This window comes from Tympanuchus pallidicinctus, unplaced genomic scaffold, assembly GCF_026119805.1.
Source record: "Tympanuchus pallidicinctus isolate F22 unplaced genomic scaffold, pur_lepc_1.0 scaffold4, whole genome shotgun sequence".
NCBI classification, from domain to species: Eukaryota; Metazoa; Chordata; class Aves; order Galliformes; family Phasianidae; genus Tympanuchus; species Tympanuchus pallidicinctus.
In genome coordinates, this window is record NW_026294758.1 from 19247384 (window position 1) to 19270225 (window position 22842).

The 22842-nt window shown below is 40.9% G+C and overlaps 1 protein-coding gene across 6 annotated transcripts in view; it reads right to left on the reverse strand.

The window, feature by feature from the left end:
- Positions 1–22842, reverse strand: part of NRG1 (neuregulin 1) — a 285737-nt gene that overhangs the window by 130663 nt on the left and 132232 nt on the right. For all 6 annotated transcript variants that reach the window (XM_052700384.1, XM_052700381.1, XM_052700380.1 and 3 more), the window contains exons 2-3: positions 6955–7132; positions 468–592 (exon numbers count right to left, since the gene is read on the reverse strand). In XM_052700384.1, coding sequence (XP_052556344.1) covers positions 468–592; positions 6955–7109 — 280 coding nt within the window. In that variant the 5' untranslated portion in view covers positions 7110–7132. The remainder of the gene's footprint in view (positions 1–467; positions 593–6954; positions 7133–22842) is intronic.

Genomic DNA, 22842 nt, shown 5'->3' on the forward strand with positions numbered 1-22842 from the left:
ATCAGTGGAAGGAAAACTTGTGGCAATCAGAATCATGCAAATGGAAGAGAAGAAGGGGAGCTCTAGTTTAGAAGTGAAATTAAGACTTGTTTATGGTAAATGAAAGCTCCTCTACAGGACTCTCATGACTCTCCTATTCATACATATCACAAGAATTAAAATATTTCCTTTCCTTCATTATCTTCCCATCTCATCTATTTAGACTGTGACTTTAATTTCATTTGGGAAGTCTATCACAGAAAAAGCCACAGGAGATCCACAGGACACGTCTTATTTGACCGAGTAAGGAAAGCCAAGCATCTCAATGACAGAGGTGCTTCATTTTCTCAGCACAAGTAATAGATTTCAGCATTTCTGCTTCCATTTCACTTGCATATCTTCCTCCTCCTTGGGACTCTTTTGTCCTAATAACCAAAAAAGTCAAGGTCTTTCTGAACACAATAGCAAAATAAAGAGCCAAGCCTTACCATTGGTGTCTGTGATGATAACACTGGCTTTAGTACTGTCATTCCCTAGTTTGCTGCTCACTCTGCATGCGTACTCCCCAGCGTCAGCCAACGTGGCTCTATAAATATGAAGCTCAGAGTATTTCCTGTGAAATGACAAAAAGCATGTAAGCGTCCTTTATTGGAGTAACAGTCACTGCATCAACTAATGCACTCTTACCCTCAACCGATTCTTATTTTCCATTCTTATACTCTGACAGATTAATACTAACCAGGTTTGAAAGAAGGGAAGACAGTAAAAAAAAAATCTCTCTTCTACAAGATGCTGGAGAACAGGCATATCAATGAACTCAATTAAAGATGCTTCTTTATGCTTTTCTGCTTGAGAGGAGGCTTTGTTCCTGAAGGAAATCTCTGTAAAATAGCCTTCCTTCCTCAACTAAATTGTTGTCTATTCTGATGCCATGGAGATGGGTGTAATTTTAAAATAAATTACTCTTTTCTACAGGTTCACATTGCCAGTAGCAGAGTTCTGGGTAAGTACTGTAGCTTCCAACATTTGACTAAATAATCATGAGATTAGGACACACCATTCTCTTCAACAACCTCTGAAACCCCAATAGTAAATCATTCTCCAGCACTAACAAAAAATTATGGGCAGGAGCACAATTTGCATGAAGCTACATTTTGTTCCTGGCTCAGAGACGTAATTTAATCAGTCTCCAAGGTTTTGAGATTAGATTTCAAAATGCAGAACTCCTGCCTGCTCATTAATTTGGTAAGAACATGCTCTGGTGTCATTCAAGGGGTCCCCAACTCATGTGATGTCAATAATCCCATTACTAAGACTGCAGAGAATGACTAGCTTGGGGAAAATACACAAATTACCAGTGTTTCTAGTTTCTGTTTAAAATAAGTGCTTTGTGGAAGTTTTTGCCTGTAGTAAGGCCCCTTCATTTATCCACAGAATAGTTGCTTAGTGGAGCGCATGAACACAGGCTTACCTATGTTAGCCTATCCTAACACTATGGACTACCTCCCCAAGGGGCAGAGGTTCTTCAGTCTAAAATCTCTTAGTCACACCAACAGGTACTGAGCAAAGCAGTATCTGGGGAGCTGCTTTGCTCTAGCACAGCCACATTTTCCAACTCTTCATTCAGACTTTACAGCTGGTTACTCCTTCTGGGAATCATTGAGCAGGGCTGGGTTCACACCAAAGATTAGTCTTTGTAGCAGCAGTGCTTCTAGAGCAACCAAAATACTCAGCACTGCTTCCAGTACGCCCTTCTGAGCCATCTCTCCCTTCATTACAGTCAACCATCCCATCCGTTGCTTATAGGCATCTCAGCCTTTCCTGCCCCTATGCAAATGTCCTAACACTGAGGATTCAGCACCGTAGCCCTCATGACCACTCGTAGCCCTCGTGACCACTGCGCCAGAATCCCCAACTCTACTTGAAACCTGCATCACAAGCATTTCCTGTCATGCCATGAAAAAAAAAGCTACTTTCCTGAGGCTACTGGCCTTCCAAGAAGAGGCAGCAGCCAACCTAGGATTATCAGTTTGCTATGGTTTGTTTCAAAGATAAACAACTGAATAGTTGACAATTTGGAGACTTTTCTCAGGTTCCCAATATTGGATTAATTTACTGGGCTGAATACCTCACTGCATTTCAGACAGCATGTAAGAGAAGACTCCAGCTGGTGGCAACAGTGAGTGAGTGAGTACAAGTGAAAAAAGACACCGACAGAAGCTACTGTCTCTTTGGATGGAATTTTGCATCTAACAGCTACACTTAGCACCACAGTAAAATTTAACTATTTAACTTCCCGCCACCTACTCACACACCTCCCCTTGCAACAGACTGTTGAAGACATGTCCTGGAAGTAGTCTATACCATCTAACAGCTTGCATGGACATGTGATATTTCCTATATCCCACGGGTTATCTTTCAGCTACTCTAGCAGACATTTGTCTATAAGGAGAGCAGGCTGTAGCTTCAGGGTATTTCAAAAGAAAATATAAGCAGACTCCACTCTTTAGGGAGCTCACTTTGATAAGCAAGCACAGCTGCAGCGATATCACTTTTATTTAGGCTCTCATTGTGTGTCTGCTGCAGTCTCTTTTCCTCTCTATGACATTAAGTAATATTGATGCAAACATCCTTCATGGCACTCTTGGCTTTTAGAAGCAGTAACTCTGTTTACCCTATACATTTTTTTTATTCTCTTCATTTTACATGACACCTACGAAGAAAGTTAAGGAAGTGAGGCTTCCTTTTATAACTTTAGGATGAGATTAAAATAGGTAAAACAACCATATGGCTTACAAATTTACTTTTAACAATCCAAATTTTGTCTTATTCATAGAAAAATTCTTCAAGAACAAGACATCAAAAGAATATTTATAGCTGTAAGGATATTATCAAGACATATTATGACAGAATTCAAAACAGACAGAGCAGAAGATGACTCATGAATGGCTGTAAATGAAACAACCCTTTATAGCAATATGGCGCTCCAGCAGAACTCGCTTAAAGTAATTGATAAGGGATTTTATACCTAAATGCTTGTTCTGTTGTCGGTCTATACCATGCTACACCAAAAAATGCCTCTCCCTCCACAGTTCGCTCTGCTACATCTTTTGTCCATCAGTACTATGGCACTGCAGATCTTATATTCATACATGAAAGAGAAAAAATGCATTGCAGAATACAGTCTCAGCCCACCTTATCTGACTGCTTGAATTCATTTTGCTTCCAGGCTCCATCTGTCATCCAGAATTGCCTGTCTGCAAACAAATATCCAGGCTAAGCTTGGATGAAACCCAAGATACAGGGCACTTGTACATAAAGTTTTCTCACGCACTGCTCTATCCAAAGCCATCAGCTCCTGCCCCAAAATCCTGTAATTTATGTAATGAAGAGAGCCTGACTCTGTACAGGATACTACCCAACACAGAACTGTGAGGTCTTCACGTACGTTTGAGATGCAGAGAAATAAAATGAAACATTGTCAGTAAAAGCAGATGAGCAGAAATGCTTAAACAGCAAGTGAAAAGGCCTTGTGTGGTGCTTAGATTTTACTGTGTCTACACTGACATAAAGAAATAGCTTAAATCTGTACAGATCCATCAATAGAATATGGCATACTGAACCATGTACAGTCCTAAGAGCAGCAGAAACTCACTGGGTGTACACTGTTACTCCGTGACAAATTTAGGGTAAAAATTGAGTATTTAAGTACCTTTCACCAAATTTTAAATTCTTAGTTTCTCTGGACTTTCCAGTGTGACAAGAAGGGACACACGCATCTAGTGTGATTCACCTGCTGCACTGTAATGTCACTGAATGTTTGATCCTGCATGTTCTGAATCAACCACCCTAGAATCATCCTAGTGAGCTCAGTGGAGTGATCCCTGGAGCTCATTTTACGTGAAGGGCCAGTCTTCAGAAAGATATGTCTAGAGGAAACCTGCACTATCAAAGAATCTTCTAAACTCTCAAAAATCTAGGAAAATGCAGTCAGCATCTGCTCCACTTCTGCAGATTTTGTGAAGCAGTAGCACTCACCCTGGGCAAATGTATTCAAAAATATCAAGCATCATATTTTCCATTCCTGCTCCAGAAGCTAAGGTCTCCATTTTCTGTTTCTAAGCTAGAAACTTCATAATTCTTCTAAAAATTTTTGCAGTTTGTTAAAAAATCTCATGCTAAATACCCAGTGCTCAAACACATTTATTTTCTCCCCACAATGAACAAGTTTTGTTTTACCGCCACACAATGATGGCACAAAGCTGATTTTTTGTAAACCATGGAAATATAAAAAATCACTTCTGTCTCTCAGACACTACATTAAAATCAGCAAAGTTTTCATAAATGTACAAAATATTATTCTCAAACGTTTGGATTGAAGGAGTCAAGACTGCGTTACCCTGTGTGCTAATAATGGTGCTGCAGAATATACCCTGTTTTTATGTAGACATTTGATGTCCTCAAAGTGGACGTTAATCCCAGGTAGCTCCACTACTACTCCAGCCTTCATTGATGATTTTCCTACACTTCACAGTAGAAAAGGATTCACATTAAAATACCTCTAGTAACAGTGTGGTACATGCATAGTAGTACAGCACAGGTACATAGTAGTACAGCACAATAGTACAGCACAGGACAAATATTTATCAGTGTGTTGTCAGGAAAAATAAATATATAGAAAAAATGGAAAAACTCCACTTTGATCAATGATATTCCTGATTTATTTCCTTTTTTTCATTTGGAACAGGATTTTTTTAACGTGTATTTGTTTACTGTAATATGTACATCCTCTTATACATTCACTTTTTCACCACCTCTTCTTCCCTTTTCCTCTAAATTTAGAGCACGTACCTGTCCCACTTTCTTTCTACAGATCTATCTCCTCTAGAGCTGTTCACACCCACTCTATGCTGGAAGAACACAGAAACAGCAAAAGAAAAAAAAAAAGGCAAAATACTGATATGTCCCCAAGATAAAATCTAAAAGCAAAAATATAAGGAAAATCCTTCAGATATCAGCAAAAGCAAAATTTTCAAGGCAACCCTTGTCTTCTCCCTTTTTGCATTCTATATCTAGTGATTTTCGCATCTGTGAGCAGAAAGGCTTCTCTGTTCCATGCAGAAATCTCAGTTTTAAAACACAAAACGGAGACAGAAATTCTAAGGATGAGTGATATCCTTGGCTGGGGTAGCACTCTAAATCTGCACTCTGCCCACTTACAGTGAAGGACAAGGAAATCAGATCTCCACTTTCCAGGAGGCAACTTTTTTCTTTTTTTCTTTTATTCCTTTTCTGTGTGCGATGTATCTTTTAGGGAATTTTAAATGTGTTTTCACATATAAACCTGAAAAATAGACTTCAGTGTTCCACGTGTATGCTCTAATAAGTGGCTGTTAGCTAGTGTCCCTTCTGCCAACTCCTTTCATTCCCCCTCCCCTTCTCTTTCCCCCTTTCTTTTCCACAAAACTTTGAGAGATGCTGGGATCATTCTAGAAGACCTATGGGTTTTAAAAACCATTTCATGCTGTCTCCACCATCTCCCAGTACCTGGTAGAAGCCAAGATAGTCACTGATCCAATGGTGCCTCCCTGACAAAGTCCCAGGAGGTGAAATCCCAGATACAGTGAATTTTATCGATAAACATTAGCCAAAATGTAACAGAAGGAAAAACACTTTGCCCCTCACAGACAGTGGTCTTCTGAGGACCAGGCTCTGATCTGAACATTTTCTGTGCAGTCTAGAATGACAACACAACTCTGACAGAGACATACGGCAAATGGGTTCAGACAGTTTGCCAGGCTACCTGCCACCTGGAATGGCTCCATTTGACAAATGCTGGAAAGAGACATCACCAGTTCCTTTTTGCTGTCTGTGCTACTGTAGCACATGGGCTGCAGTGATGCTGCTCTGGACCCCTCTGTATTTCATCAACCTTTTGCTGGAGCATAAGAAACCATGGGGGAAGTCAGGGCATCTGGTTTTCAACCTGAACAAGTCTGGAAGGTCAAGTGCCTCTTTGATTTTCGATGCTGTTTTGCCTAGCAAGATGGGATTTGGTGAAGTATGGGGGCACTTAACATCTAAGAGGAAAAGACCTATTGTAGAGCCTAGCCCAAATCCTCATATGAAGAGAAGGCAAAGACCACTCCAGCAAGCTGCACTCCTCTATACTGATAGCAGAAGTGAGAGTTGGTGGGCTGGTTTCAGATTTCATGACTCCTTTCGATGAAGGAGCAGCCATAATCAAAACTTCTAAACATAACCAATAAAGTAGTGACCACACAGCAAAAGTCTTTTCCATCATCAATGCAAAAAATGTATTGTGTAGCTTCTTCTGCCTTCCCTGCAGAGAAAAGGCACTATCAATCCTTTGGCACTGAGTAACAGTTATGTACTGGGGACAGTTTCCACCAGGCAAAAAGAGATTTGCAAACTGTGCTAATCACATGGCATCTGCTAGACTTGTGCCTTTTCTGCATATTGCTGAAATGCCTCTAACGAAGGACTTCTGCAGGCTTGAATATCACACCTGGTGCCACTGCAGAAAGTATTCTTCTTCAGAACTATACTGCTTGCAAATCAAATCTCAAAAATATTTTCAAATTTACATTGCTTAGATGACTTTAAATGTTCTTGGACTTTAGACAACAAACATAAGGTATTTCTGTTCTCATTGGTAGTTTTAAAATGGCCTGTCTCCAAGGCTTGCTAGTTAAAAAGATAGCCTTTGGCTATCAGAACAGAAACATGCATTGGAAAGGAAAAATTATTTATGAAATATTTATGCCATACTACCACTTTATCCATACATTCAAAAAACATGATGTCAGCGTCTGCTTCCTTAAAGTTCCTTTTGTAACTCATAGACTTTACCTTTGTGATACTGCAGTTAATACTTTCAGTGCTTGCTTTCTTTTGGACAGTCTTTTCCCCATCCCTCCCAGCCCCAATGGCAAGATGTGTCTCTGTACTTACTTTTGTTTTTTAGGAATCTTGACATTTTCAGGTCTGTTTTTTTTGGTTATTTCCTTCCCGTTCTTTAACCATTTGAATCTGAGCGCAGGATACTCTGAAGTGGTTTCACACCTTAGCACTAGCTTCTGACCCACAGCAACCTCTTGGTTTTTCATTTCCTTCAATTTGGGAGGCACCGCTAAAGAAATAAAAGAAAGAGATGGTGATTAGGCCGTTCTCAAAAAGGAAAACAGTGTTAAGTTAACCACAGCAGATATGGGCAAGCCACAGACAGCAAAACCCCAACCAGAAGAAATGCTTCTGCACCAAAACATGATAAATAAGGGTAATTTGTGCATTATACACATTGAAGTAAAAGGAGAAGGATCTAATGATACTCTAGTTTATTCTTACATGAGTCCTACACGACAATCCTGCAGGCCATATTTATTCTGACAGAGAGCTAAAGCGTTGCTTCTAAATACAGTATGAAGGACTCACAACACTTAATTGATTGTGTGCACCTAACGTAGACACACACTACCCCATACAGACTTGGTAGATAACACAGATGGAGGGCCTCTTGATGTGTTATTAATTTTGACTGCTATGAGTCAGTGGCTATCGAAAGGCTCCAGGTGCAACTTAAGTGACAGAGAGCTAAAAGCGTAAATACAAGCTCAACAGCTTCCCTGAGAGGGAAAGGCTCCTGCTCCAGCCAAACATTATAACCCACATTATACACCTAGCTCAAACCTCAGCTTGGCTATATCCTTTCCCTGAGGCAAGAGTTGATGGTCTTGGAAGCCCATCAAGCGAATCAATATCAATTAAGGATATTTTGGACCCAGAAGGGGACACTGCATTGATAACACTCAGCCAACAGCTCCCAAACGCTGGTGGGCTCCAGCTGATGCATCTCAGTTATAAGCTATGTTGTTGCAAGTGTTTCTCATGTAGGCACATCAAACCACTTACGACTTCTTAAAATAGAGACCTCTAATACTCTGCAACCAGTACCGGTCCTTGAGCACAAGCTTCACGTGAAGATGTAGTGCCTCTGGGAATCGCAACTCTTCTTTTGGCCTCACACATTAGCTGCAAAGCAGCCTTCACCAAGCTCCTGTAGCAAAGTAAACCACTTATTCCCCCTGAGGCTCAAGACAACACCTTTACCATGCAATTGCTCTTATGGGAAGCTACAGCTGGTCAGCTAATGGGTGACAGCATGTACGTCTTCTTCAGCTCAGCCGTGTGCAGTTGTTAGCCTGTACCTTCAGGGAGCTGGTATTACAGTGCAGCACCTCTATCAAAGAGTAGTACTATTCTTTGATTTTTAGACAGCTGCAATGCTGTCTGAGAAAATGAACGGCCACTATGGCCATGTGATTATCCACAACATGCAGATGAGGAGCTCTCAGCATGATGCCAACAGGTCTCCTGTATGGTCCTGTATAAGAAAATGTTTAATACCCAGGAGCATGCTTGATTATGTTTTGATGTTTACGGCTCTGTGTAATCATGGAGACTTGCTGACGTCACTTGCCCTTCATTATTATTCCAATTAGTCAAATATCAAGCAGCACCATCACAGCCTTAATTCCGAAAGATGGGTATGAAGTGATGCAGTGTGCATGCTCTCTGTGTGTTTGTCTGCCACAGACAGCAGCATTGCCTGTCCTGCATGTAAGGCAAACCTTCTGATCTCAGCATAGGACAGTGCAAGGAAGCCAGGGGAAATCTGATTTCCTTGGACACTGGGCCCAGAGCAGAGTGGCCTGAAGAGCGGTGGAAAGGGAAATGGGGCCTACAGTAACAGAGCCACTGAAGTGCAGCAGAATAGAAGATACAAGGAGCAGGCACATGGCCCAGGGCAGGGACAGAGCATCTCAGGCACTTCAACAGGCCAAGTGAGTGATGGAGTGATGGATCTTGTATGTTGATTTCCATTCCTTCACATTTGGACAATTCAGGAAATTCCTAAACATTCCCAAAATTCTACCTAAACAATTTTTGCTTCTGGAAGAAACAGTGCCCACATGCCATTTGGATATCAGTATGCTTAAATATGTATTCTTTTGTGAGTGAATGTAACTGTGCATGTATGTGTTCATCCACAAACATCTACACATGCAGATATTTACCCAAAACAGAGGAAGAATTTTGAAAAATATCTACTTTTAAATTTTCCAACAAAAATAACTAGCATTAATTAAAACCTTTACAACTGAGATTTGCAGTGATAGCTTCATTCACTTAACACTTAAGGTTATAGTCCTTTGTCTCTACAAGAGAAAACGAGGTATGAAATAAAGAGTAATATTTCTTATCTGAATATACTTCACTTGTTATACCTCTATTACATATCTTATATAAATAAAGAGGATAACCATGATTGCAAGGCTCAAATCTTTTTGTACTAAAGGCTTTGGCTGGTTATTGATTTTCCTGTCAACCTAGCAAGGTAAAACTGGGAATAAAAGAGAGATTTTGTTCCTGATTTTTATTTTAATTCAATATTATCTGCACAAAATGACTTGCAGATTTTTTTTTCTCCTTAAGAACTGCCAACAAAAAAAAAGTGTTAAATTAATATGCTCAACTCTTGCCATAATTCAGGAGTTACCTGGAAACATAAAAGAGGATTTAATCAATGGCAGTGACCCTCACTAATTCACAGTAACTCGCTGTCCAAGCATGCAGCTCTCCAGGGAGAGCAGTAAAAGCTGTTCACAGACATGACAGAAAAGTCTGGTGTTCCCCCCCCCACCCCCCCCTCTTTTCACTTACTCTATGTTTGTTTCCTTTCAGCTGCAGTTTTACAGAAGCTAATCAGACCTGTCAGGCATCAAGACAGCTCGTGCTGATAAAACTACAGCATTGTGTGTATGGATTGAGATCAGCCATGGTTTGCACTGTTGCAAGAGGTAGTTGAATTTTGTCACAGCCTGTGCTAGCTTCTCTGGATCTGGTAAGACAGGACCTTGTCTGAGGGATAAAAATGACTGCAATGGAGGCAAGAATATTTACGGTGACAACCAGATTACTGCTCCTCAACAGGCAACTCCCTCCTCATCTCCCCATCCCTTTCCACTCAGTCCCTGAGCCTGTCTCCTGACAGCTGGGCTCCTCTCCACCCCATCTTGCCGCCTGTCACGGAGCACAGCTCCATCCACCACCAGGCCTTGTGTTCTGAGTGAGGCTGGGGGGAGACAGGCAGAAGGGGCAAGGAAAGTACCTTCTGAGTCTCCTGCACATGCATCGAAGAAGATAAGATGCCATCTGGGACAGGGTGGCTTGGTCAAAATACAATCTCCATATCAAAAAGGGACTTGCGGCATTTACTGCAGAATGAGTTTTGGACAGTGCCATTGAAAGTCACTGCGGTACTGTGGCTGCAGAAGTCTCCCATGTGCCATCAATCATGAAATGACAAGGGCCAGAGAATAAAGAAAATAAACAGATCACGAAGAGGGACACTGGAAACTATCACCCTGAAATTGGCACTGCTTGAATGAAAGGTGTGGCAGGATTCACGGTATGTACTGCTTGTGCTGGAAATGTGCCGGAACCTGAGGGGGACCTCATGTCTACGAGTCAATCAGACATACAGAAAGGCCCTCGAATACAACCCCATACCTTTCACACTTCCTACAACTTTCCATGCACTTCCGAGATTGGATAGGGTTTCTAGGAAAGCATTGGGATGGTAGCAGCCAGAGAGGAGTTCTCTCTGTGGCAAGCCCTACCAAACTGGCACTCCCATTGGCGAGATCCAGTGCTGTTGGGAGGGCATGACAGACTAAAGCATGCCAGCTCTAGATCTCTGCTTGTTTTGGTGGCTTGAATGCCTGTCATTTTTAGCTGTTTTTTTTTTTTTTTTCCTACTCAGAAATGTCTATCTACTGGCCTGCATTATATCATTGCAGATAAGGAACACAATTTTCCATATTCACCCGGCAAAAGACACACTGGCTAGAGATAACTTCTCTCTGGACTTTGGTGAGTTTGGCAAAGCACAGCAATCTCCTCACCCTCAGTGTTTGATTGTGTAGTTAATCTGCGTGGAAGCTCAACACATTGAACAAATTAAACAGGAAACCTGCAAAATATTATCACACAACTACATGCTTTCAGCTGAAATTCCAGGAGGTACTTTTTTTTTTTAACTTAGGAAGGCATAAGCCTTTCAAGAGTCTGAAGACCAGAATGTATTAGGCATGCTTGCCAGTATGCATATGTGCACAACTTGCCATGCAAAATTGTGACCAACAGTTTGGTGAGTGGTAATAGAAGCCACAACAATAACACCCATTCCCTTGGACTCAGATTTGCTTTTTTACTAGCACAGTGCTCACGACAGGTCAGTAATGCAAGACAAATTATATTATTTCCAAAAAGCCTTCTCTCCTTTCATATGAGATTGTAATCAAGCTCAGGCTTATCATAAGCAGGCCAGATTTTCTAAATCCTCTTGTAAAAACCATGTAAGCTACACTTTAAAATGTACACTGCTCCTGCCTAGACAAGTAAAAGAAAACAAAATGTTTTCTTGTTTTCTTTTGTTTTTAATCTCCCTATTGTTCTTTCAGCAACATTTGGATTCCGAACAGTTTTCAAAATCTGGCTATTTCATTCGAGCATATGAGTCTCTGTGCAGATTATATGTATGATAAAACACTGTGGGGAATGATAGATAATCTCCCACCAGGGTGGCTATTCAGTTGCTAGAGTAACTGGATATGAGCTAAGAGAAAGGAAAATCAAACAAATCATTTAGCTGCTTAAACAGAATTTTTTCAGTTCTGAACTCTATTTCAAAAATATGTCCAGATACATTTCAGCTTCTGGGTCTTGGCATGATTTGAATACTTATGTCTGCACAGAAGAGCTAAAGGAAAAATGCAAAAATAATGTTTTTCTTGAGCGCTACATGTAACAAATGCACAGAAAATCATTATTCCTGGTGATGCTAAAATAGATTTTTTTTTTTCAGAAATGTTAGCTATAAAGTCGGAACACCATATGAATGGCCTGTACCAAGTTAAGAAACAGATCAAAACATAGGCATAAAGCACTACAACTATTTTCTTGGAACACTGGACCAGGAAATGAACCAGTAAATGACACGGTAAATCAGAGTAACTACTCTCAAAAGACAATCACAAGGCCAACCACAACTCTGACTATTCTGACTGGGAATTGCTCATATCCAGCTGTGGATCTTTTGAGTCTAAAGTATTAGAAGAGGAGGCTCAAGGGAGACCTTATTGCTCTCTACAACTGCCTAAAAGGAGGTAGCAAGGTGGAAGTCAGCATCTTCTCTCAGCTAACAGGAAGATAGGAAGAGAGAGAATGGCCTCAGGTTGTACCAGATGGAGTTCAGGTTGGATTTTAGGAAACATTTCTTCTCAGAAGGAGTGGCGATGCAATGGCACAGGCCGCCCAGGGGTGTAGTGGAGTCACTGTTTCTGGACAAGAACCACATGCATGTGGCACTGAAGGATGTGGTTAGTGAGCATGGTGGAGTCCTTCTTCAATGCTAGTGATTCTATGGTTCTATTGAGCCTGATAGATTTAAGCACAACAGTTCTGAAGTCTCATTCCATCCTTTCAAAAGAATGGTGCACCAAACAAATTCAAAGTTGCCCCACTAAAGTCCTGGTTTGCTCTGGATGAGATGCTTTCAAGTACATTTCACACCAGAATTCATTCATATTTATCCCAAGCACTAAAGCTATTCTCAGAGCTTTTGTTGATCTTTTTTTTTGTTCTTGTTGTCTATGATAGAAGCCCAGTAAACTGTTCCTAGGAGAAAGTCATGGCCATCTCATAACATAACATTTGGAAGGTAACATTTTAACAGGATACTCAAAATGGGCGTATAGAAAAAGCACTGTGCAAATGGAGGTCTCCCAACTTCCCTTCACTTTACAAGTAAAAAGCATGTTCACTGCAGCCAGAAAAAGGATGGTAGTGAAAAATGGGCATGCCCAGAGAAGGATCATGCCCTTGAGGGAAAGGCTGAGAGTGTACATTTATTCAGCATAACAAGATAATGCCAGGCTATCCAGCCCCATGCAGTCACTCAAGATATCAGTTTCTGAGCTTAGACCTCCTTAGAGACAGGGTACTGCATTCATAGACAGCAAAATACAAGTTACATATGAGAAGCTGGGTGTGAGCAAGCTTCTAACCTAAAGATTACAATTTAAAAGTCAACGCTTAATTTATTTACTGATGATCATGTCTGCAGGCACACACAGCCTGATTACGTTAAATACTCACTCCTCTGCTTCACCATGTTGCAGCTGACTTCAACTAGCTGCATCCCTAATAAACTTTGATGATCTTGTTAGGCACTGTCAATACAAAAACCTGATCATACAGACTGAAAATGTGAAGACAGCGTAAAATAAATATATTTGATATCCAATAAGCAATTTAGGGACAACTGTTCATAAAGTCAATACAAAAATCTGCAGGTCCATATTTTACATACCTAAGTGCATGAAGGTAGACTCCAGAATCTTTATCTGAGCACTAAAAAGAAAGCAATTCAATGCACAGAAATGCTATCCAGGCATAAATCCCATGGATTTCAAGTGGATTGGCAAGTGCTTTTTTATTTTTGTCTTTTAAATAAGGCTGCTTTTGGTTTAGGAACTGAATTACAGGACTGCATTTTATAAAAGTTTGTCTCAAGTTGCGTGCCTTGAAGTCCAGCGAGGGGAGGATGGCCTGCTGCATCATACATATTTCTCTTTCTCTTTGTTCTCAAGAGTAAATACTTTAATCACTAATCTCTGTCGTTGCTTGAAAAAAGACATTCAATATGTCACCAAAGAGACTAGTACAGCTGAGACAACCACTGGAAAGTAAAGGCTATGACTGCAGTGTTAGTAGTACTGCGTCTTAAATACGGCTCACACCCAAACTTGGAAGTCTCACCAGGTCAGTGAGCTCAGGGGAGTGCAAAATTTGAACTTTGGGTCTCAACGGTGGTACATGTTTAAACACCCTAACGTGCCTCAATATCATGTTAGGAAGAGTGAGCACAAATGGGGGAAAAAAAACAAATCAAGAAGGAAAGAGGTGCAACATAACAGCGTTGCAAGTTAATCGCACTTCGGTATCATTTCATACTTTATCCCTTGCCGTAACAGTCGATTGCTAATGAAAGTCTGTTTCTCGGTAATTCCCTTCCCCCTTTATTTATTTATTTATTTGGGTAGATAGAACTTACACATTTTGATGAGTTTCTTAGAATTTTAGTCTATCTACCCAAGGTCTCTTAAGTCTGCAGCCATCTCCTCCTTTCCTTCTTACATTTCCTGTTCTCTGGCACACTCCTGTACTTGCCACCTTCAGAAAACTTATTGGGCTTAGTACTCACCTGGAATACTGTGTCCAGGCCTGGGGCACCCAGTACAGGAAGGATGTGGAGCTCTTGGAGAGGGTCCAGAGGAGGGCCACTAAGATGATCAGAGGGCTGGAGCACCTCTGCTATGAGGAAAGGCTGAGGGAACTGGGATTGTTTAGCTTGGAGAAGAGAAGGCTCCTGGGAGACCTCATTGTGGCCTTCCAGTACTTGAAGGGAGTGTATTAACAGGAAGGGAAATTACTATTTACATGGGTTGATAGTGATAAGACAATGGGGAATGGTTTTAAACTAAGACAAGAGATTTAGGTTAGCTTTTAGGAGGAAGTTTTTCATGCAGAGACTGGTGACAACAACCAGGGGCATCCCTGGAGGCATCCAAGGCCAGGCTGGATGTAGCTCAGGGCAGCCTGGTCTGGTGGTTGGCGACTTTGCACATAGCAGGGGGGCTGAAACTAGATGATCGCTGTGGTACTTTTCAACCCAGGCCATTCTTCGATTCTGTGAAAATACAGTCTTATGTGTTGAATTCTGTAAGCTTTTTATACCTTATGCACTTCCTTGTGTTTAGTAGCTCTTCATTCTATCTCCCTTACTCTTGGCTGCCTCCGTTTCCTCTCAGAACCTCTCCAACCTTGTTTTCCTTACACATTGTTCCAACAAGCCTGGGGTGCTCACAAACCTAAGCTCTGATTGCTTCTTTGGCATGAACAAAATCAAAACAAAAAAGTAGGAATTAATTTGAAGGAAACAAGAATAAATGGAAAAGTGCAAAGACCTTTGACACTTTCAAACTTCCCCTCCTCTCCTTCAAGTCCTTAGTGGTCAAGTCTCTTAGCAATAATCCATTTGTGGGATTCATGTGGGTGTTCAGCACAGACTATGACAGGACAGAGGCCCACAAAAGCATGTGGAATCTGTCTCCACTCACACTTAGTCAGAATTGTCTCACTAAAGGTTTTAGTAGTTGTTCTCAGTTTCAGTTGTTCTCAGTTCAGGTGCTTGTCACACATGGAGCAGAACGTGTGCCAGACCATTGTAGATAGAGGAGAAACTCACCTGGCCCTTTCAGATCACTGATGTGGCCACCTATTGGGAACATCTGTTAGCAAAACCTTCTCTTTTTTACAAAGTACAGTTTACAGCTCTAAAGTACAGCCTCACAGCCCTTTGGGTTATTTTAGTAACTGAGAATCTGGATATACTTGAGCATTTTACATAGCATTTTACATAGACTGTCAGCTCAAAAAAAAATCTGAATGTGAAGCTCAGCGGGATGTGCTCACACAGTAGGCGAAGAGCTCGTTGTATACTATAAGATGCAATTTATTTCCAACAGATACTGAACCCCACTGTTCTGTTCCATAGCTCTGGCAAAATAGAGAAGGAAATCACAGTGAAATGTGAACATTTGCACCATGCCTGTTTAAAAATGGATAGGTGATCCTCAGAGAAATGAAAAGTAAAAAAAATAAAAAAAAAGAAAAAAAGAAAAGCGCAAGAATAAATATTGTTGGGTACCCTGAATCAGAAAGAGATCTTAAAAAGACCTACTTAGAAGCATCTCTCCTGGTTAAATTATTATACAAGATTAAGCATCTTTTCAAAGGTCAACCTCCAAAAAATCCATAGCCACATGATCAGCAAAGCATGCAGAAGCACGCCACGGTCCAGCAGTCACAGGAGGAGGGGCAGAAAGATTTTATACCACTCTGGAATGGTTTCTGGACTGTAGGCTAAAGTTCAAAAATTGTGTAGGAAAAATTACAGGCCTTTTAAAACATACATTCCAGATAAACTATAAAACAGTTATACTGCATACCAGGGAACCTGCGTGAATGCTAAGTAGCAGGTTACACAGGACAGGGAACACCACGCAATCACACCAAATCATGAAATAGATCTCAAAGGGGCCATCAAATCCAGCCTGGAGCTCTCAGCCTGTAACTATCAGCCCCATCCTGGCTGGTGTTTACATAATCTTTTGTCAGAATCCCTCAATGGCCTTAAGTTCTATGATTATGCGAAAAAGACACACATTAAACAGTCTGCAATTATTTAACAGCCTAAGTATCTAGCCCTATAATAATGCCACCATACTGTCAGGTAGGAAAGTGATATCTTTAGATAGCAATCACAGGCAGACTTTCTTAATTCACTCAAAAATATCAACCATAACAAATGTGCATTGTTTACCAAATCTTTTGCCTTATTCCAAGCTCTCCATTAACAGAATAGAGACAATACTTCAAGGTATAGATAAAAAAGAGTTGGACAATAAGTCTACATAAATTCTGGACAGGCTGCTGGTAAAAAAGAATAAAGACATGGTAAATCAAGCAAGCTCAAGCAAGTTTTCCCTCCCCCATTCTTTAAAACTTACAAATGGTTTTCATGTGTCACAGTTTTGGATAAAATCACAGCCTGAAAATTGATTATATCAAGTGTGCAAGTATCCAGGGCTTTATTTGCTATATGATAACAACTGAAGGCCCAGCAAAGTATTAGGCAAAATTCAGGCCCTGTGAAAATAAAATGCTTTGTCATTGATTCGATACAGCTAGACTTAGACCCTAGAAGACTGGGAAACGTGTTACAGTCATTATAAGAGGGCAAAAATAAAGCACAAACTTTGTCTACATCCAAATTTGCACGATTCTAAAAAAAGCATAAATAAATTTTATTGAAACCATTGGAAGGCATCAGTGCGAACACTTTTAAACTGATTTAAATCTGATTTATGATTAAACACATGTTAAAATCATTTCTTTGACAAATTAAGTCGAATCAATAAACTTAAGGATTAAATTAATCGTAACAACTCTTTCTAGAGGCAATGCTCTCTCTCCTTCAAATGAATTGGTTTAAGAAATCTAACTTCAGTGATAGTGACTTCATTTGCTAACACTCGTACCTATAAGTATGCATTCATTGTTCAGGGTAGAAAGACACTGATGTGATTTTAAGCCTCTGCAAAAGAGGACAATTCAGACCAATCAGCCTGATCTGGTAGGTGGCAAACCTGCCCAGCAAAGGGCAGTTGGAAATGGATGATCTTTAAGATGCCTTCCAGCCCAGCAATTGTGTGATCCTTGTGAGCAACAACATCCTGAGGCGGACATTTTCACATATAATCTGCTGTGATCTGTCTGTTCCACAAAATTTCTAGTTAAAATTTCACTTTGTGGTCATTTTTTCAACATGAAATTCTTCCACTGATTTTAATTCTCAGCCAGGACACTCATTTCAATCACGTATCACCTCCACTGCATATATGTAGTATCTAGCATAAAATTTCTGCAGAGCATGAGTAGCACGACTGTAAACCTGCCTGCAGGAGGCCACTGCTGCCATGGAATCAGTTCAGATTGGGATAGCAGACTTGCAAGGCCAGAATCTACACACTCTTCACTGTACCAACAGAGTCAACATCTCAAGCTGGCAACAAATCCTCAGGGAAACAAAACAAAACAAAACCAACCAACCAACCAACCAAACAAACAAACAAAAAAACCCAGAGGCTTTTTTCAGCCTTCAGCCCAGCCATCATAGAAGGAACTCTGCTATACCTGGAGCACAGCAACAGACTGATGATCTAGTTCTTGCAGATCCAGCACTAAAAAAAAGTCTCTGGCTTCATCCCATGCATGTGCCCCCCTGAAGGTACCTGAAGTGGAGAACTGCAGAATGAGCTAGAGGAGGCTGCAGCTGCTTAACAAAGAATGGTTGTTTCTCCAAGATAAGGTTAGATCATCAAACAAGAACTGATCATGAAATCATCAAATCAACAAGATTGGAAAAGAGCTCCAACAGTCCACCTACCACCAGTATTTCCCCACTAAACCATGTTTCTTAGTACAACATCTAAACAATCTAAAGTAAATCTTTTTTTAGAGAGCATCCTCATAGTGTTTTGAACAATTCCCAAGTGCTGTCACGTTTTTTCTTCCTTTCAGTACTTTTCAAGAAAAATATGTCTTTCATAAACCAGACAAAACCCATCTATCCCCCCAAAATGCTGTCATGTCAAGCTCTTGATTTTCACTGGAAATGGCAAATAACAGGAAGAATGCATGGCTTTCTCTCCAGCTATGCTGGACCCTAGGGTGTTGCCAATCATTCCTTTTGTCCACATTTTCCAGAAGACATGAGAAAAAAACCTTATATTACAAGAAGAAAGTAAATATCAAAGTTTTATACAAAAAGGTTTTGAAAAAACAGAGTATTGCAGTGGAAGCTGTTGCACAGGTCCCAGCAGCAGAACTAGCAGGTGTATCCCTATAGCTGCACTGCCCATTGCTGCAGGGTGGCACGGGCACTGGCCCTATCCATTGCACAAGAAGTGCAGTGGCAAGCAGGATTAATTTCTACATGATGAGCAAAAAGATGAGTCTGCTGTGAATGTAAAATGATATATGCAAATCATCTGGCTCTTTTACCACATTTTTTTTACCTCTGTCTTTTCTCTCTTCAGGAGAATGAAAATCCAGCTGATTTCACTAATGCTGGCATCATGGAGTAATGTGAGTATTTCTGTTCAGGAATGCCCATTTATTCTGTTAATCGTGAGCTGTATAATGGTCTAAAAGTCCATCCAGCAGACCAAGACTCTTCTGAGTCTTTTCGTGTGTTAGAGTATCACAATTACCAAAATATTCCCTGTTAATTGCACTTTGGGATTCTACTACACACTGAAAACAAGATAAAACTGTGGGAGACCTGGCATAGAAAAGGCTTCTGATAAACAAAGAAAAGGTATATCTAAGCCTCATCCTGGTGGACTGCAACCTGGTTCCAGTCATGTGTTCTAGCACTGCAGTACTTCTCTCTTCAAAATATGTTCTACGTTGGTAAATATGTAGCAATAAAAGCTATGCAAATGAAAGCCATTAAAGATTGATGGATGAAGTCAAGAAAGGGCCACAACAGTATCAGAAAGTGACGTTCATTAGAAAGAATGAGGTATGTTTCCACTGCATTCAATGAAATTTAATATCCTGAGTCCCCCTTCTGGCTGCAAAGGGAATGTAGTAGGAAGCAAGCACACGAAACACCATGATGGCTAAGCAAAATGGAGAAAATCAAGCCAGAAAAGGGCTCTGTAAAAGAGATGCCTAGTGTTTTCACAGTATTACCTGGCTCTGAATCTCTGCATCTGTACTAAGAGATGTTATGAAACCTAGCATGTGTGAAAGAAGTAATAACAGTAATAAAAATCCCAGTATTAGTACACTGAATGTCTACTGTATTTTTTATCTTTTTATCATTTTTATTGCTTCTGGAAAGAATTTAAAACAGACTTTGAAAGTCATTATTTCCAGGCATGATATTTTTGCGGAGGATTCTATCTTACCAGCTTCATCCAGTAGTAAATGAATACACCTAGGATTAAGTAAAAACAGCACAAAAATTATTTTTTTTCCTGGAACCTGCAGAAGAATCAATCCATTCATGGTAGAGTGAGAGGATGTGAACACAAACTGTGACCATGGACGTGTGAAAGGGCCAAAAGCCATTTTCATGAATAGCTCTGAAATGTGTTGGAAGTGTATAGAGGAGGACTGAAATCCAGCAAAACAACAACAGAGTGGCAATCTCCTCTAGTAGTGCTTGGCACCTCCTGCAGGCTTCACAGGTCTTTCCAGGTCTCTCTAAGCACATGCCAAATACAACTTCGAATCGTGGAAGCCCATATTTCCATAGCAAGAAAGACAAAATACCTCCAGTTGTCATCTCCCCTGTCTCTTCATCACAATCTTTTAGAGGAAAAGAAAAAAGAGAAGTTTTTCATTTTTTTCATTTTCCAGTGCTCAAGAGGTGGAATTGTTTTGATAGTAGTGAGAGGTTTGACAGATGTTAATCCCTAGGGCTTCCTTCCCCAGTCTTAAACATAATTTAAATAATCAGAGGAAGCACTGATCTAAACAACAGGTTTTAATAATCTTTTTCCTCTCTATACTCCATTCTTTTTGTAAAAAGAAAAACAAATGAGAAAAAAAAAAATCACTTTGGTTACTACTACAGCCCTCTTATTTGCTATTAAGCGTAGCTGTTACTCTCAATCTGGTAACCTTGTTTTCCAGTCTGTGAGGATATACTGTCTCTGCAATCCATTTAGTCAGTTGTGTAACTGAAGATTCAGATAACCATGCTACACATTTTTTTTAATCTAGGAAAACATTGTTTTACCTGCTATTTCTGTTATCCAACTGAACTTATTTTATTCTGAAATTATTAAGAACTGAAATTATTCTGCAGAAGGATGGAGATTAAGAGACAGAAAGAGAATTTTGAGATGACATTAGCCGCATCTGCTAGATGAAAATGAAAGAAGTAGAAATTTTATTGAAACATATTTTGCATTCATAGTCACACATTAAATAAAGAAGGACTGAAAGTGATTTTCAGAGTCTCATTTAAGTATGGCCATCATGTCCTTAAAAAAGGAGAGGCATCTCATTTTCTGACACAGTCTGAGAAAGAAAAATATGGGTATTTTGCTGTTTTAACTCTTATTCAGCAACTTCATCTCAAATAAATTAGTCATCACATTGAAATAGCTAAAAAAATAATGTGAAGCAGGGAAGCATTCTGAGATCTCAGACGAGTGAATTTTCTACACTTTGGCTTCCATGTGGGCAAGACAGTTCATGGGATGGGATGGAAATTCACATAGCTGTGGTAATTTTGCACTCAGTCACCACTGGCATTGCATTCATATAATACTGCATGCAGAGTAGAGTGTCATAATGCACTTTAAACTGGAGCGGACAGCAACAAATCTGACAAAATGAGCAGTCCCTGACGCACAATAATGACTGCAAGTGATCCAGGGAGATGCACAGAGAGCATCGGCATCACGTGGGCAGTCTGTCAGAATACAGCGTATCCCTTTTCACGAGGTGTGATGTGAAATACTGTAAGACTGGATGGCTAGGCAGGGAGCTGTCCATCATAGCTGGAATACAAGAAAATCTCTCTAAGGAAGGCACTCAGGGTGTGGGAGGACATTAAAGCTTAGGAAAAAAAGACATCGCCCCTAATAGAAGTCACAGCGGGCTCGTGATGGAAAAGCTGCACAGGGAGTGTTTGAGGCAAGCGCAGCGAACAAGGAAGAAAGACTTGGCAGAAACTGTCAAAACCAGCATAGTTAGCTCCCCAGCCCTGAAGGTTCTCTTCTGCTCAGACCCAAAAGCCTCATCATGAAATGACAAGAGCTGTGTGATGTGAGTGACTGCTCAACTCTCCCACACGCCCCGGGGTCTGTTGCCAAATGGGTTCTCCACAGAAATAAACCCAATCAGCGCATCCAGGTTTGGACTCCACTGCCAGTCATTCTCCTTGTGGATTGCCTGAATTTCAGCGGGGCTTTCCCATCACCTTACACAAAGCATGCCTCTTCTACCCTTCACACACATGCCAGCCCCTCAGCACCCCACTGGCATGGGAAAGGCACACATACGATTCGGCATGGCATGGCTTGACCTAGGGGGATCAGAGCCTGTGTAAGAGGTTAATCAGAATTCCCTGCGTTAATTAAATCCAAAGCACACACTTCCATTTGGAGCTTGGGTGGCTTTAGTTTGCTTTGACTTGATTCACTCCACAGCAGATTTTGCTACAATCAGCTCAGACCCGACCAGGAATCATCAGCTCCAGGTTTTCCCACAGATGAACTAATTCACTCTAAACCTGGACATTTTGAGCCCTGGCCAGGACCAGCTGTTGTGCTGAGCACCTGGAGGGTTTGTTCACAGCAACCACCGGGCTGTAAATTCACAGTTTAGTCAAGCAGTTTGCTCTTGTAGACAAGCCATGGCTTTGACTTAAAAGCTCCAACAGCTAAATCCCCCTCTTCAATTCTTATTCGAAGTTGCTGAGGCTGTGCTGTGGCCTGTGACGCACTGCACAAGTTCTGGCTCTGAGCTCTAAAACAATTAGTCTGGGGAAATTAAATGGTGCTTTCGGCGCACCTGTGGCTGGCTGCTCTCCCAGCCTGACAGCATGGCCTCTCCCACACAAGCATTTGTAGGAGCAGCCTGCAGTGCCCAGGCTGGGCTCTCCCAGAAAGCTGTCGAGGGGGATGGCGATGTTACTCATGCAGTCAAATGGAACCACTGAAAACCACTTTTTGTTTGAGGGAAACAAAAAGAAAAAAAAAAAAAGAGAGAGAAAAAAAAAAAGGGAAATAAGGGCTGCTCCTGAGAGTCTCTGCTTCGAAGGCTTATATTTTAAACAGGCAACAGCTAATATCAAGGGGGAACAGATACATTACCAACAAGTCATTTCCAAGCAGCTAATAACTGTTTCCCTACCCACCAGATCCTAGGATGCATTTTCAGGTTTGAACATAACGTATACATTGTAAACAGCGGAAACATCTGGGGTTTATTATAACACCACTTTGCTAGCCTTGGGCATTGTACAACTCCCGCAGGCCACGGTTCACCCTTGACCTGCCAAACACGATTACTGTACTCAGGCAACTTCCCCTGCTCCACAGCTGCTCTCCCCTCCCTCCTCTCCGT